General features: G+C 40.5%; 1 protein-coding gene across 3 annotated transcripts; it reads left to right on the forward strand.

Moving 5' to 3' along the window:
- Nucleotides 1–14499, forward strand: LOC122276347 (DEAD-box ATP-dependent RNA helicase 1). 3 transcript variants are annotated; one of them, XM_043085991.1, is made up of 10 exons: nucleotides 1–718; nucleotides 1194–1400; nucleotides 2417–2651; nucleotides 2903–3157; nucleotides 3747–3901; nucleotides 4646–4823; nucleotides 11184–11371; nucleotides 12144–12348; nucleotides 13414–13519; nucleotides 13979–14499. In XM_043085991.1, exons 2-10 carry the CDS (start codon nucleotides 1288–1290, stop codon nucleotides 14089–14091), a joined length of 1548 nt encoding a protein of 515 aa, XP_042941925.1. In that variant the 5' UTR covers nucleotides 1–718; nucleotides 1194–1287; the 3' UTR covers nucleotides 14092–14499. The 3 variants fall into 3 exon arrangements, with proteins under 3 accessions (XP_042941925.1, XP_042941924.1, XP_042941926.1); XM_043085990.1 differs by having other exon boundaries at nucleotides 1–713; XM_043085992.1 differs by lacking the exon at nucleotides 1–718 and having other exon boundaries at nucleotides 1275–1400; nucleotides 2413–2651.
- The last annotated feature ends 217 nt before the right edge of the window (nucleotides 14500–14716 follow it).

Genomic DNA, 14716 nt, shown 5'->3' on the forward strand with positions numbered 1-14716 from the left:
TACTTCCCCCGACGCCTCCTGCGCAACCCCCGACGTCTCTCTCTCTCTCTCTCTCTCTCTCTCTCTCTCCATCTTTCTCCCCTCGACTCTCCCTCTACCTCTGTTGTTCTCTGCTCCACTGCGCCGCGCCACGACCGCCGTAGCCCTTCCATTGCCTGTAAGCTCCTCTGCCTTCGCCTCGCTCTCGTTCTTGCGCTCCTCTCTCTCTCTCTCTCTCTAGCTCGTCCCCCAGGCCCTTCCGCCGCACGGAGTCCCGTCGCACTCCACCTGGCCGTTTCTCCCTTTGCCACCAGTACGCCTCTCTGTTTTTCTCTCTTCTCTGTGCACAAAGCCGCAACCCGTAGCGGCACCACGCCACCGTTGTCCTCCGCTCCACGACCACCGTTTCCAGCCACTAGGTCTCTACCCTGCAGTCTCCACCTTTCACGCCTCGCACTCTGTCCAGCGAGAACACGTTGCCACATTTAACACGTCGTTGCCCAGGGCCAGTAAGTCTCCTTCCACTCCTCCGTTTGTCTCGTTTATTCTCTCCGTCCGTATTTCTCTCTCCCAAACTCGTGTCTCTCGGTCTCGAACGCTCTGTTGTCCCCTCTGCCGGTACCGCCGTCGTGACCAGTGAAGGCCGCTGCATCACACACACAGCCACACCGCACCACTACATTTTTGTTGCACTACCCCGTCACCAAATCCAGCCAGCCACCGCCGCAAGATCGGTAAGGTGCTCTCTTTCTTTAACCATGCACATGTTAAAACAGTGGCTAACTTGTATTATGGAGTGACTAGACAATTTCACGAATCAATTTGATTGTGTTGCGGATTTGGTTAATGGTGTTGGTTGATTGGTGGTAAGTTGAAGTGTTGGAGTTCGGTTTTAAGTGTATCCTGACAGAGAGGGAAATGAATTTGTTGGGCTGCTGTTATGGTAATGCTGAAAATGAAAATAGAGAATTTCGGTGTGAGTGTCTCGGGTAGTCGGAAAGTTTTGGTTGATGCTTGTAGTACCGAGTAAATTGTAATTGGTTAAAGGAGTGGATTTGTGCGTTTTTAGAGAATATGTAGTAGTGTTGAGTTTACTTTCTTTGGAAGGCAGATCTTTTACCTATAAAAAAAAGTTTACTTTCTTTGGAAGGATTTTTGAGGTATTTGATTTTGGAGGATTATTGTATCTAAGTTTTATATTTTTTGGCTTTCAGGTTAAAAGGGTTCTGCCGGATACGGGCCGTGACAATTCAACAAAAACTTTCTAAAACCCTAGTGACAGGTTTGAAGAAGTTGAAGAGGTTTAGAATGGAGGAGCAAAAGCTGAGAAGCGTGCCTGTGCTGCCATGGATGCGTAGTCCCGTTGATTTTAGTCTCTTTGAGGAGTGCCCACTCGATCTCCTTCCTTTCCTCGATTCCAGGTACCACTTTTTTCATTCCATTTTCTCTTGTTACCCAAGATTTTAGTTATTTTTATTCAGCAAAAACGTATTTCTTGTAAATTATAAATTCGTCTTTTTAAATTTTCGGTTCCCTTTTTAGAGCAAGAATTTCAAAATTGCGTGATGGCTGTTTATGTTTCTCATTCGAGACTACTAGGTTTGATGCAAATTGTTGTATGTGCTTGAATTTATTATTATGGTGTTGTTGTGGTGTGAGCCTCCAACATATTGTAATGTTATATAAGGGCTCACTGTTAGTTGATTTCTATAATTGGGGTGGTGAAAAATTCCTTTTATGGTGAAGGTGGACAAACCTAATCTTATAAAAGATTTTTTTTTTGAGAAAACTAATCTTATAAAAGATTAAATCAAGAAAAAATGGAATTGATGTGTAATTAAATTTCTACCAGCCTACCATTATTAACTTGTGATGACTAACATACGCATTCCATTTCTTTAGGACTTCTATTTATGGCCAGATGTTCTTGGTGAAAGATAAGAACAAGAGGTTAATCTTATGGTCAATTTCTTAACAAAACAGATACTGTCACTTGGTTAAGGGCAGAAATTTAATTGTTGAAGACGAAATTGAATTTTAAAAAAGAGAATAGAAGTAAAGGTGGGAGTTTTGAAGCAAATAGGTTATTGAGGAAGGGAAAAGCCAAGGGGGAAGTTCTTTTAGTTTCTTTATTCTCTTTCCCTACTTCATGTGATTTCCCTTGAACTGTGCTCCTTCCCCAGACAGTGCAACAAAAAGAATAATTTCAATGAGTGATAATTGGAGAAGCAAAAATACATTTATCATGCGAGTAAGCACTTAGTCTTTACTTGTCTCACCCAAACTAAAACCTGTAGAAACTACTCATAAGTCTCTACCGAGGAGTATCGGCTAAATTCCACGTTTCCAATTTTTCATTATTAATTTGTTCTTATTCCCTTTCTCTTGTTTCCTTTCTTTTTGGTATTTAGTCTGTTGTTAATTTCTATCAAGTCAGGTTGAAGGTGCCTCTCCATAATATGGGCATATCTTCCCTCTTCCCAGTGCAAGTTGCTGTTTGGCAAGAGACAATTGGGCCAGGCGATTTTGAACGAGACCTCTGCATAAATTCTCCAACTGGAAGTGGGAAAACTTTAGCTTATGCTTTGCCAATAGTGCAAAAGCTATCGACTCGGGCTGTTAAATGTCTACGTGCTTTGGTGGTGTTGCCTACCCGTGACTTAGCAATTCAGGTTTAGTGCTTTCCTATGTTTGCATACTTCACATGCTGCTGCTACTACTGCTATTACTACTACTACTACCTGCAGGCAATTTACTGGTGTAACATTTTTAAAATCCTCAATTCATCAAGTAGATTAATTTGATTCTACGAATTACATATTGGATCATTCGGGTATTTCAAAACTAAACCCATTTAACTTATTTTCACCTGCTGTTCAATCGATTCCTTCAAATAGGCCTCTCCTTTTTTTCTTTGATTCAGGTTAAAGAGGTTTTTGCTGCAATTGCACCAGCCGTGGGCTTGTCTGTTGGTTTGGCAGTTGGTCAATCTTCTATAGCTGATGAGATTTCTGAGCTTATCAAGAGGCCTAAGCTTGAGGCAGGCATCTGTTATGACCCCGAAGATTTTTCGCTTGAGCTACAAAGTTCTGTGGATATATTGGTGGCAACCCCTGGAAGGCTAATGGACCATATTAACTCCACTAAGGGCTTTACCCTTGAGCATCTGTGTTATCTTGTAAGTAGCATATTGCGCCACTTGCAATTTTACTGTTGTACTGCTAATCTATTTAATGTTTATATAATCTTTCTGCTGACTGAAATTCTTTATGAGATTGTCATATTTCCACAGTGGCCTCAGATTTCTTTTTTATATGAGCTACCATATTTGCACACAGAAGTGTTGTTTTTTTCCCTTGACCTGACGGAGAAGTATTTGCGTGGTTGAAAAATTGGAGATATTCAGAACTGATGCTTAGCTTTAGCTTATAATGGTAATAAATTGTTTTGAATTATGTCTGGATAAAATGTTTTGATTTCTGAATGAAGTTTAATTCACCAGAAATTGTGATATGTGAAGTTATATTGTACTTGTGCCCATTAATCCAATTATTAAAGAGCACCGGTCCTCTTGGTGGTTAGTGGATTACCTACACAATCTTATCAATCTAATTGGGCATAATTGGTGGTAGATGGCTCATCAGTTGGAAAATAAAAACTCTTTAATCAATTTATTTGTGGTTATTGGGGCTTTCAATAGGTTATACTTCTATTTCCAGTCATTTATTGTTTTCTAAAGCAAATTTTGAGGAGGTAAATTGTTTCAGGTGGTTGATGAAACTGACCGATTACTCAGGGAAGCATACCAATCCTGGCTACCTACCGTACTTCGATTGACTCGATCTAGTGATGAAAGTTTCTACCCTTGTGCTTCGAATTATCTTCCTCCTGCATTCAATTCCTTAAAAACCATAAGGAGATTGTGAGTTCTACGTGGATTTACCTCCCTTTACTATATATTTAAGCGAACTACATTTTTGTCTAAGTGGAATGTGACATGCATGGTTTCAAGTGTTGCACAATTAGGAAGGCCAACACGTGGCAACCTTTTTAGGAATACTATATCTTATTTGTTACTGACGCAGCATTAACTATTTCTTTTTTTAAAAAAAGATTGTGGCCGACCAATGGGATACTCTACTCAACCAAAGCTTTGATACCAACAAACAGGCTAAGAAGAAAATACTCCATATCCTTCGGTTGGCATTTTTTGCCTAGGCTCATTGCCATAAACTTTTACAATAGTTTTGTGTACCCGGTCAACCAACTTCATTGCCCCTAATACCTAGTGTTTTATTTGAAACTAATTATTACACTTGCCATGAGGCAATCATCTGATCTACTGGGAATCCTTTTACCAATTACTACACCTGATGACTACTCCATGCTTCAACTCTTGCTCCATATACTGATTCTTTTATGGGGACTCTTTCTATTACATGATTACAATAAAATTCATTCCATTAATGAACAAAATTTGTTGAGCTATTATAATCCTTATTGGGCATTACTTTAATTCTTTTACATGTACAAATACAACGAAGTATTCATTTTAAAGATTTATTTTCTCTCAACATTGCCCTTGGTAATATGTTCCAAAGATGAAAATGATGTGATATGATGTATTGAGCCTTACCTTTGAATGTTAACGCATTATTTGTTGCAGTGGTGTTGAGAGGGGGTTTAAGGGTAAACCTTCCCCCCGGCTCATGAAGATGGTGCTATCTGCAACATTGACCCAAGATCCAAGCAAGCTTGCTCAGCTAGATCTGCATCACCCTTTATTTTTGACAACTGGGAAAAGGCGTTATCAGCTCCCAGAAAAGTTAGAATCCTACAAATTGGTATGGCATCATAACTGTACTGATAGTGTTTGATTTTGTAACCATGATTCTTGGTCCGTTTCAAGCTCTAAATGGACATAATTAACAATCTCACACTTTTCATTTAAATGTGGCTTTATTTTTTATAAGCAAAAAAAAGGTTTTATTGTAAAATTTTGTACTTATATAAAAAAGAATTCTTTTCACTTCCACCATCCAGATGGAAAAAACCACCCTTTTAGGAACTTGACTACCCAGATACTTCATCAAGGGAATTGCATGCCACTAGGATCTCCATGCCCAATTATAAGAGTGACAATTGTAGACCACTAGGCATTAGCTTCCAATGCAACATATCAAAGCCTCCATTCTTCAGCATGTATGAACAAAGCAATCTTGTGAGTAGAAGATGATGGTGAGCAGGACAGTGTCTTTCTATCTTGTGGCAGGGAAGTACTAACTTTGATGGCATGCTTAAAATATAGGTATTAATTTCTGATTGTCTCTAATCAATGTTTAATGAGGGTGGAATACCTCATAGATTTGTCCAACTTTCTCTCCGTACATCTTTTTTCTTCCAACAATGTTAACACTCACCCAATCTCACCGCTGAGTTTGGGGGTTACCGACGGTTTCCACGGTTGTTTTTTTAGTTCTGGGGTGCAACTCTCTTCATGGGGCTCTTTAAAATGTTAGTCATTGATTCTAAGCAGTTCACGCTCGTGAAGGAGGGGGCCAAATTGGTTATTACAGAAAGGACTTGGAAGGTGATGGCTATGGTTACACTGGGACCTGCCTCAGTACAATGGCTGGTTAAGGCCATGGATTCATGCTCAAAGTTTGAAACAAATGACTTCTACACCACAATCAGGGAAGGTAACCGAAGCTTCATTGCTCAGCGATGCATGAATGAAAGAGGCCGATATTTGGCGGTGGTGGAGTATAGTGGTGGTGGGAGGAGGAGTTTTATTTTCATACCAGAGGAAGAGGAGGATGGGTGGAGGAGAATGGGGGAGGTTTTACGGGAGTCCCTCGTTGTCAACAGAAAAAGTTCCAGCAATGGAGGCGTAAAGAGGATGCATACGGATGCTCAGCCACAGCCTCGTTCCTACCGGGAAGCACTGATGGTGGTGCAACCCCCTGAACTTTGGTCTGAAATCAAAGACAAGCAAGGACACAACGGTCCGAAGGCGGGATAAAATTCTGACATTGAGAGACGTTTAGCAAGCTGTCAGGGTAGTGGTTGCAGAAACGAAGGTGGCGTGATAGAAGGGGAGACGTTGAGGCTCCTTCTGGAAACGAAGACTCAGTTGATTGATTTACAGGCTAAAGTAGACCACCTAATAGAGAAAGAAAAGGAACATAATGGGTATGGGCTTCTAACGGGCCCGACAAAGGATTTTTTGCCCTTAGCAAAGCCCAACTCCTATGTGGGCAAACCAGATCATCCAAGGCCTCCGTTAGGCCAGCCCCAGCCCAGCGGGCAGGCTCCCAAGTGGAGAATCCGAAATGAGATGTCGACCCGCCCACTGAAGGAAATATCAGTTACACCGATACCGACGGCGAACCTAACCCAGGGAGAACAGAGTATGCCGGCGCCGGTAGTGGACCAGATCTTACCGTCGCGGGACGCCGAACAAGAGGACAACATGCAGTTTTCGTCTTTTCTCCCTGAGCTTCACGCACATAATGAAACGATAGGGGATGTGGAGTTCCGATCTCCCCAGAAGGAGACTCCCATGGCTTCGGGTGAGCTCCCTGACACACAGAACACGCCGAAAATGGATTTGGAATCATGGAATCAATGCATCCCCAGGTGGAAGTCCCCTTAGGTTCGGGTGAACATCTGGATGGTTTTTCAGAAGGAGACATCGACGTAAACGTGGATATGGGGGAGGACCGAGTGGAAGGGATCTCGAAAAATCCAACAGATATCAGTATGGTCCCGGATACTCAATTGATTGCTGCTCAAGTGGATAACAACGTGGGCATCATTTCTGAATGGGGAGGAAATAATTTTTTGGGGGAGGATTTTGAGGATGGTGACAGGAACCCTTACCCTTTGAATTGCCTATTACCCAGAGATTTTGAGATGTCAGAGTGGGTCCTCAAAAAGGTAGAGGATATACAACATGTTGTGGGAATGAAGTGTGTGGGTTACGAAGAACAATTCATGGCACTTCTCACGGCAATAGAGGCTGGTCATGTGCAGAAAAAAAATGGATCCAAGAAACAACGGGAGCTAAAGAGACTTGACTGGTCTTTGAACGAGGGGAGCTCAAGCCGTGATAGAAGCAAAGGGAAGGGTAATGCTGATTTTTTATGAAGCCAAAAATTTTATCATGGAATGTTCGGGGGCTGAATGATATCAACAAACGGCTCCGCATAAAAAATTTAATTCGAGAGTGGAGGGTGGATGTTGTTTGTTTACAAGAAACTAAATTAAAATTGGTGAGCAGAAAATTAGTGAGAAGTGTATGGAATTGTCCATATGTAGATTGGATTTATTTAGCGTCGAATGGGGCCTCAGGTGGTATTCTTGTAATGTGGGATAAGAGGGTGATGGAGAAAATGGAAGAGTTTGTAGGGGAATATTCAGTGGCAGTATCCTTCAAGATGACGGAAGACAATTTTTCATGGGCATTTGCAGGAATTTATGGGCCCAATGCTGACTACATCAGAAAAAACTTATGGGAGGAAATTGCTGGAATTTAGAGCCGGTGGGACCTTCCGTGGTGCATAGGTGGAGACTTTAACATCACAAGATTCGCTAGCGAGAGATCGGGAGATAGTCGCTTAACCCCAGCCATGACTGAGTTCTCAGATTGTATTTTTGATCTGAATTTGGTGGACCTCCCACTTGTAGGTGGCCCTTTCACCTGGTCCAATAACCAAACGTACTCTCGGCTAGATAGATTCTTAATTTCCCGGAATGGGAGTGTCACTATCCAGAGGTATCTCAAAAGAGATTACCACGTATTTGCTCGGATCATTTCCCCATTTTACTGGATGGAGGTGGTATTCAAGGTGGTCGGCGTTCTTTTAAGTTTGAAAACATGTGGCTTAAAAGTGAAGGCTTTGTGGACAAGGCAAGACTCTGATGGTCTTCTTATCAGTTTCATGGCACTCCCTCTTTTATTCTTGCAGGAAAATTAAAAGCTTTAAAGAACGATTTAAAGCTTTGGAATGCTCAAAGTTTTGGAGATGTGAGAGAACAAAAACAAACCATGATCGAGGAAATACAGAATCTTGATAAAATCACTTAAGACAGAGTCCTCACCCCAGAAGAGTTATCACGTAAGACAGGTCTGGTTTCAGAACTAGAGAGGACATTATCCTTAGAAGAGATCTCATGGCGTTAGAAGTCAAGAGCCATTTGGTTACAAGAAGGGGATCGAAGTACGAAATTTTTCCATAGCGTGGCTAATTCACATAGAAGAAATAATACCATTGAGATGCTGAAAATCAATGGTAGAGACTGCACAGAGGCTCCAGCTATCAAGGAACATGTGGTGAATTTTTTTGAAAATCTTTTTTCAGAACGAGAAGGATGGAGGCCAACAATGGATGGGCTTGAGTTTGATTCTATTGAACCACAACTAGCTTCATGGTTAGAAAGAGCTTTTGAAGAAGATGAGGTATATGAAGTGGTTAGGAAAATGGGGAAAGATAAAGCGCCAGGACCGGATGGCTTTTCGATGGGATTCTTTCAAACGTGTTGGGAGGTTGTGAAAGGAGATATCATGAATGTGTTTCAAGAATTTTTCCATGCTGGAAAATTTTAGAAAAGCCTTAATACTACTTTTATCGCTCTTATTTTGAAGAAAATTGGGGCCTCGGAAGTGAAAGACTTTAGGCCCATTAGCCTTATCAACGGGATCTACAAAATTCTGGCCAAGGTGTTGGCGAACATACTAGGGAAGCTTGAGGAAAAATTATTTCTAAGCCTTAAAATGCTTTTGTAAGGAGTCGTCAAATTCTGGATTCCGTGCTAATAGCCAATGAATGCTTGGATAGTAGACTAAAATCTGGTATTGCAGGGATCATTTGCAAACTAGACATGGAAAAAGCTTATGACCATGTAAACTGGAACTTTCTCCTATATCTATTGCAGAGATGTGGCTTTGGGGAGAAATGGCGCAAGTGGATAAGGTGGTGTATCTCAACTGCAAAATTTTCAATCCTTATTAATGGCAGCTCGGAAGGTTTTTTCAATAGCTCTCGAGGTTTAAGACAGGGAGATCCTTTGTCCCCACTCTTTGTTATCATCATGGATGCCCTGAGTCGGATGTTGACGGCTCTGGTCACAAACGGCTTTATGACAGGTTTTTCAGTAGGTGACTTGAATAGGGGCCTTATTTCTATCTCTCACTTGCTTTTTGCAGACGACAAACTAATTTTCTGTGAAGCAGACAAAGAACAACTTAGGGTATTGAAGGCCCTTCTCCTATGTTTTGAAGCAGCGTCGGGCTTGAGGGTGAATTTTGATAAATCAGAGTTAGTGCCAGTTGGAAGAATCAATAATAGTCAGCAGTTGGCTAGCATTTTGGGTTGTAAGGTAGCTTCTCTCCCCATGACCTATTTGGGACTACCGTTGGGGGCTACTTCCCGATCAGTACCAATCTGGGACTCAGTTATCGAGAAAGTGGAAAAAACACTGGCAGGGTGGAAGAGACTGTACTTGTCAAAAGGAGGTCGTGTGACTCTCATCAAAAGTACTCTTTCTAATCTACCTACATATTTCTTGTCTTTATTTCCAATCCCAACCTCTATGGCTTCACGCATTGAAAAACTCTATTGGGATTTCTTATGGAGCGGAATGGGGAATGAATTTAAGTTCCACCTAGTCAAGTGGGACAAGGTGTGCAGACCACTCTCATCAGGCGGATTGGGGATAAAGAACTTGAAGATGTTTAATCGAGCACTTCTTGGTAAATGGCTTTGGAGATATAATATAGAACCAGAAGCATTATGGAAACTAGTTGTCGACTGCAGACATGGGAGCACATGGGGGGGTTGGTGTACTAGAGAGGGGAATGCCCCTTACGGGGTAGGGATCTGGAAACACATCAGACGAGGATGGGGAGCTTTTGCTAACCGTACTAGATTCTTGGTGGGGGAGGGGACCGGTATAAAATTTTGGAAGGACATTTGGTGTGGGGAGATGGCTTTAAAAGATGCGTTTCCTACCGTGTTCCGTGTGGCATGTGATCCAGAAGCTTCGGTGGCGGATTTTTTGGTTCGTTCAGGAGATCAAGCCCAATGGAATGTCACCTTCAGTAGAGCAGCTCAAGATTGGGAAATAGACAGCTTTGAGGCTTTTTTCAGCCTATTATATTCCACGAAGCTTAATGACTTGCAAGAAGATAAATTGTGGTGGACACCTGCGGGTAAGGGGAACTTTTCGGTTCGCTCTTTCTATAAATCCCTTGTAACCACACCAAATAGTCAGTTCCCTTGGAAAAAATTGTGGAGGAATAAGGCCCCACCTAAAGCACTCTTTTTCGTTTGGTCAGCGGCTCTGGGCAAGATAATCTGGGAAAGCGCCGGGTAATTATTGCAGATTGGTGTTGTATGTGTAAGAAAGCTGGAGAGACCGTCGATCATTTGTTGTTACATTGTGAGACAGCTAGAGCTTTGTGGTGCGAAGTGTTTAACAGAATCGGCTTAAATTGGGTGATGCCTGCTACGGTGACTGAGTTATTGGCCAGTTGGGGGATGCCGGGTGGACCACCACAGATCAAAGCCATGTGGAAAATGGTTCCAATCTGTGTTATGTGGTGCATATGGCGAGAGCGGAATGAGCGGACTTTCGAAGATAGAGCGCACTCTAGTGGAGCTTCGCTCTGTTTTTTTCACCTCTCTTGTCCTTTGGGCCATTGCTGTAAATTTTAATGGCCAAAATATGCACGATTTCCTTTTGTCTTCTTTAACAACTTAGATAGGTTTTATCTCTTGTATAACTTCTTGTTTTACTTGGGCTATGCCTATTCATATTAATACTATCGTTTACCTATCAAAAAAAAAAAAAAAAAGTTTAATGAGCACCCTGCTGCCCAAGTACTTAAGGGAATTGGATGGCATCAGGACCTCTTAATGCCCAATGGTAAGAGCGAAATTCTTGACCTATAGGCATCAGCTTCTAATGTAACATAGCTAAGCCTTCGATCTTCAGCATATTAGAAAACGGGAATCTTGTGAGTAGAAGATGATGAGCAGGATGGAAAGATATAGATATTAATTAGTGGTACATACCAATATCTTGGCACGTTCAAAATATAGGTATTAATTTCCGGTAAATACATCTAGTTGATGTTTAATGGGTGCCTCATTCCCCCCCTCGCTTCTCCTAAGTTTTAATACTCAATCTTCTGTTTACAGGTTTGTGAATCAAAACTCAAACCGATGTATTTGGTTGCCCTTCTACAAAATATAGGAGAAGAGAAGTCCATTGTTTTCACATCATCTGTAGAATCAACTCATCGTCTATGCACCTTACTAAATTTTTTTGGTGATCTACAAATTAAGATCAAGGAGTATTCGGGTCTTCAACGTCAATCTGTAAGAAGGTAAATCTGGTTTTCTTTCATTATTTAAGAGTTTTGGTACATACAAGCACGGTCGCGTACTAATCTGTGTACCAATACTGATTCATTCATACTTAAAATTTAAATTAACACTGTTTTCTATAAAATCTACTTTTTGACCAATCATATCACATTGGTGCATAGATTAGTGCACAATTATGCTTGGAACTATATTTTTTCATTATTTAATGACTTTCATGGTAAACTTCATAACCATATCTTCCTGGGTAAAAAGATGAAAACTGTATATGATAGCTGCTAATAAACATAAAAAGATGTGGCACTAAAGAAGGGCATGTAGTTATTATAGATTGCAAATTGTCCAGAAAACATGTACATGACATTTACTTATCAAAAATTCTATGTGTAGTCACTTTTGCGTACTCTTTTGTGCACTCCAATGATGTGATTGGCTGCGTATTAGAAAATAATTAATGCAGCCAATCATATCAGTGGAGTACGCAAAAGTGACTATACATGGCATTACTCTTTACTTATTCTTTTCCTTGCTTTGATTTAGTTGGATCATTACCTTAGTAGTTTTAATTGTCTTCTACATATTTTGGCCGCTACAGTCAATTGCCTATACTGAAGGACAACCGATTAGGTGAAGAACATCCATTAGCATTTTATTTGAGCCTCTTGATGTAATCTCACCTTTATGTTCTTGTTTCCTAGTCATCAATTTGAGGTATTGCAGTTTGTAAGTGTTGTGTAAACTATAATGTAATGAAATTGAGATATTGTACTGCAGCAAGACATTGAAGGCATTCCGGGAAGGGGAGATACAAGTGCTTGTTTCCTCTGATGCAATGACACGTGGAATGGATGTTGAAGGTGTTAGAAATGTTATTAATTATGACATTCCGGCATACATAAAGACATATGTTCATCGGGCTGGTCGAACTGCAAGAGCAGGCCAGAGTGGGCGTTGCTTCACATTGCTGCGTGAGGATGAGGTATTTTGTTCTCTTGATTGCCTCCCAGACTGGGGCATGTTTTATGGTAACAAGGCGAAAGGTTCAGAATCTGTCACCAATAATTCAGACATAACAGACATACATACACATTATTTTGGTGTTCCTAACTCTTTTGATGTCGAAGGTTGTAAGTCATCTGTGCCGGTGTCAACACTAGTTTTCTTGAAGTCTCTTGTCCATATCTCTCATCACAAGGGACTTCTGAATAATGTTTACCTTGGCTGTTAGATTGGCTTATAGATTGAACCCTTAGCTCAATCTCTTGCTGGCTTGATCTCGATCTACTTGTTTTGAACCAAGCTCAGCTCATTAAACTTGATAAATTTATACTGACCTGGCACTTTGAATGTCAGTTTATCCAAAATGGGTACACTTTGCCTTACAACCTGATTCCAGGTGTAAGCTGTGTGGAGGCCAACTAAATTGTGGTTCATCTCCATCAGCCCATGTACCCTACTAAGATTCTATGCGGAGAGTGTGCTATCAATCAACAGCCTCAACTTACAACCCTAGCAGGGTCCTAGATGATTTGATTGAATTGTTCAAGACATCTTTTTGGCTCATCATGCATATTATTGGGATAATTTTAGGCTTAATTAGTGTTCAGGTATGGACTAATTTTTATACCATTTTTTTAAGCTTTTTTTACTGGGACAATATTCTTCAATTGGATTGGTTTAAGATGGAAACAAAAGTACAATGGCATCTATGTTGCATCAGATGGTCCTTGAGAGTTTGGGGTGTGTTTGCTGCCATTCTGTTCCCTAATAGATTGCACTGTACGACACTTGTAGCATTGATATAGGCTTTGAGATGATGCTTCTCTCTTTTGTATACATCCTGTGTATTTGGGCCATGACTATTTGTTTCAATAAAATTTCATCTTACTTATAAAAAAAGAAGTAATTATATCTGCATATCAAAATGTCCTGATAAAAGTTGGATATCAGCCTGTAACAGTTAGAAGAGGGATTTTGTACTTGTGCGGCATGTGATCCATCTATAGTTTTGCAAATTGCGTACTCGTTTATTCTCTTGTTTCAGGTTAGGCGTTTGAAGAAGATGTTACAAAAAGCTGACAATAAATGTTGTCCTGCTTACTCTATTCCTTCCAGTTCAATTGAGTCGCTTCACGTAATTTACACATCTGGTAATTCTTTACCTTCTCTTTGCCTAGTGCTAAACTTGAAGCAGATCAATAGATCACCGACACTTTTAGTCACTCATTTGTGCAATTAATTTCAGTGGGGATATCTTCAAGATTTGACAACACAATTAATTAAATATTGATCGGTGATGTTAATAATTCTATTTACTCTATGGTTTGTTTCAAGGATTACTTTTTGTTCTGAAAAAAAAGAAAGATTTATAGACGCCTAGGGATTAATTAGACCACATCCAATATTATGTTTCTTTACCCCTGCATCCGTGTGAGCTCTTTTTTTAATGAAAGAGATATTTCTGGTGAGATCCTGTTGAAGGGTTGGTTGCATCATTAATGTTAAAAGTGCTTTAGCTTAATTGAAGTAGAATGGCATAAATGCTTGCTAGTGACAAACATCAGCATTTATGCAAATAATAAACTTCACCATTCTTTTTAATATGCCAGCACTGGAGAAACTAAAGGAGACGGTTGAATTAGAAACATCAAGGAAGCGCAAGATTGGTTTCAAGTCTTCTAGAGAACGCAAAGGAAACAAAACAAACCATTCAAAGGAATAAGAACTTGTGATCCTCCAACCATGAAGCTCTGCCACAGCAGATTCCCTTTTTAGTGTTGAATGGGAAGAGAATTTCACTCTGCTGAAAGACTACTAGAGGTTTTGTTGGATCCATGAACGAGAAATGTTTTTCAAGCATAGAAATTTCAATGTAGTAGTAGAAAATATGCGGTATACACGATTTGGTAGCATGACTCTTTGTTTACAGCATTTTGTAATATATAGGTCCCAATTAATAGTTGGCTCTGGTGGGAAGATATCTATCCCGTGGTCCTCCATTCTTTGGTTGTTCCTTTGGAAAAGCAATTTTGTTGCTTATGTTAATCTGATGTTGTTTGCATGGTAGCCCTTCAAATTTTCAGATTGCAGGCTTCCTATTCGGATGATAATATGTCTCGGTGTTGATTCATATTTGTTTTAGGTCAAGATTGGCATTTGAAACCCTGCCTTGTACCTTCTGATCTTTTGTAGTAGATCTTTTCTTAGTCGAGTCAAATCCGCCTCACAGGTTAATCTCTCGTTTTTTGTGACTTCTTAAAACCTCCAAGAAGTGGGGTCTAAGGTTGCAGCTTAACGTTCATGCATTCTTAGAACCCTCTAGATGACTAGGTTCATGCAACCTTTAC

Source organism: Carya illinoinensis, chromosome 9 (genome assembly GCF_018687715.1).
Source record: "Carya illinoinensis cultivar Pawnee chromosome 9, C.illinoinensisPawnee_v1, whole genome shotgun sequence".
NCBI classification, from domain to species: domain Eukaryota; kingdom Viridiplantae; phylum Streptophyta; class Magnoliopsida; order Fagales; family Juglandaceae; genus Carya; species Carya illinoinensis.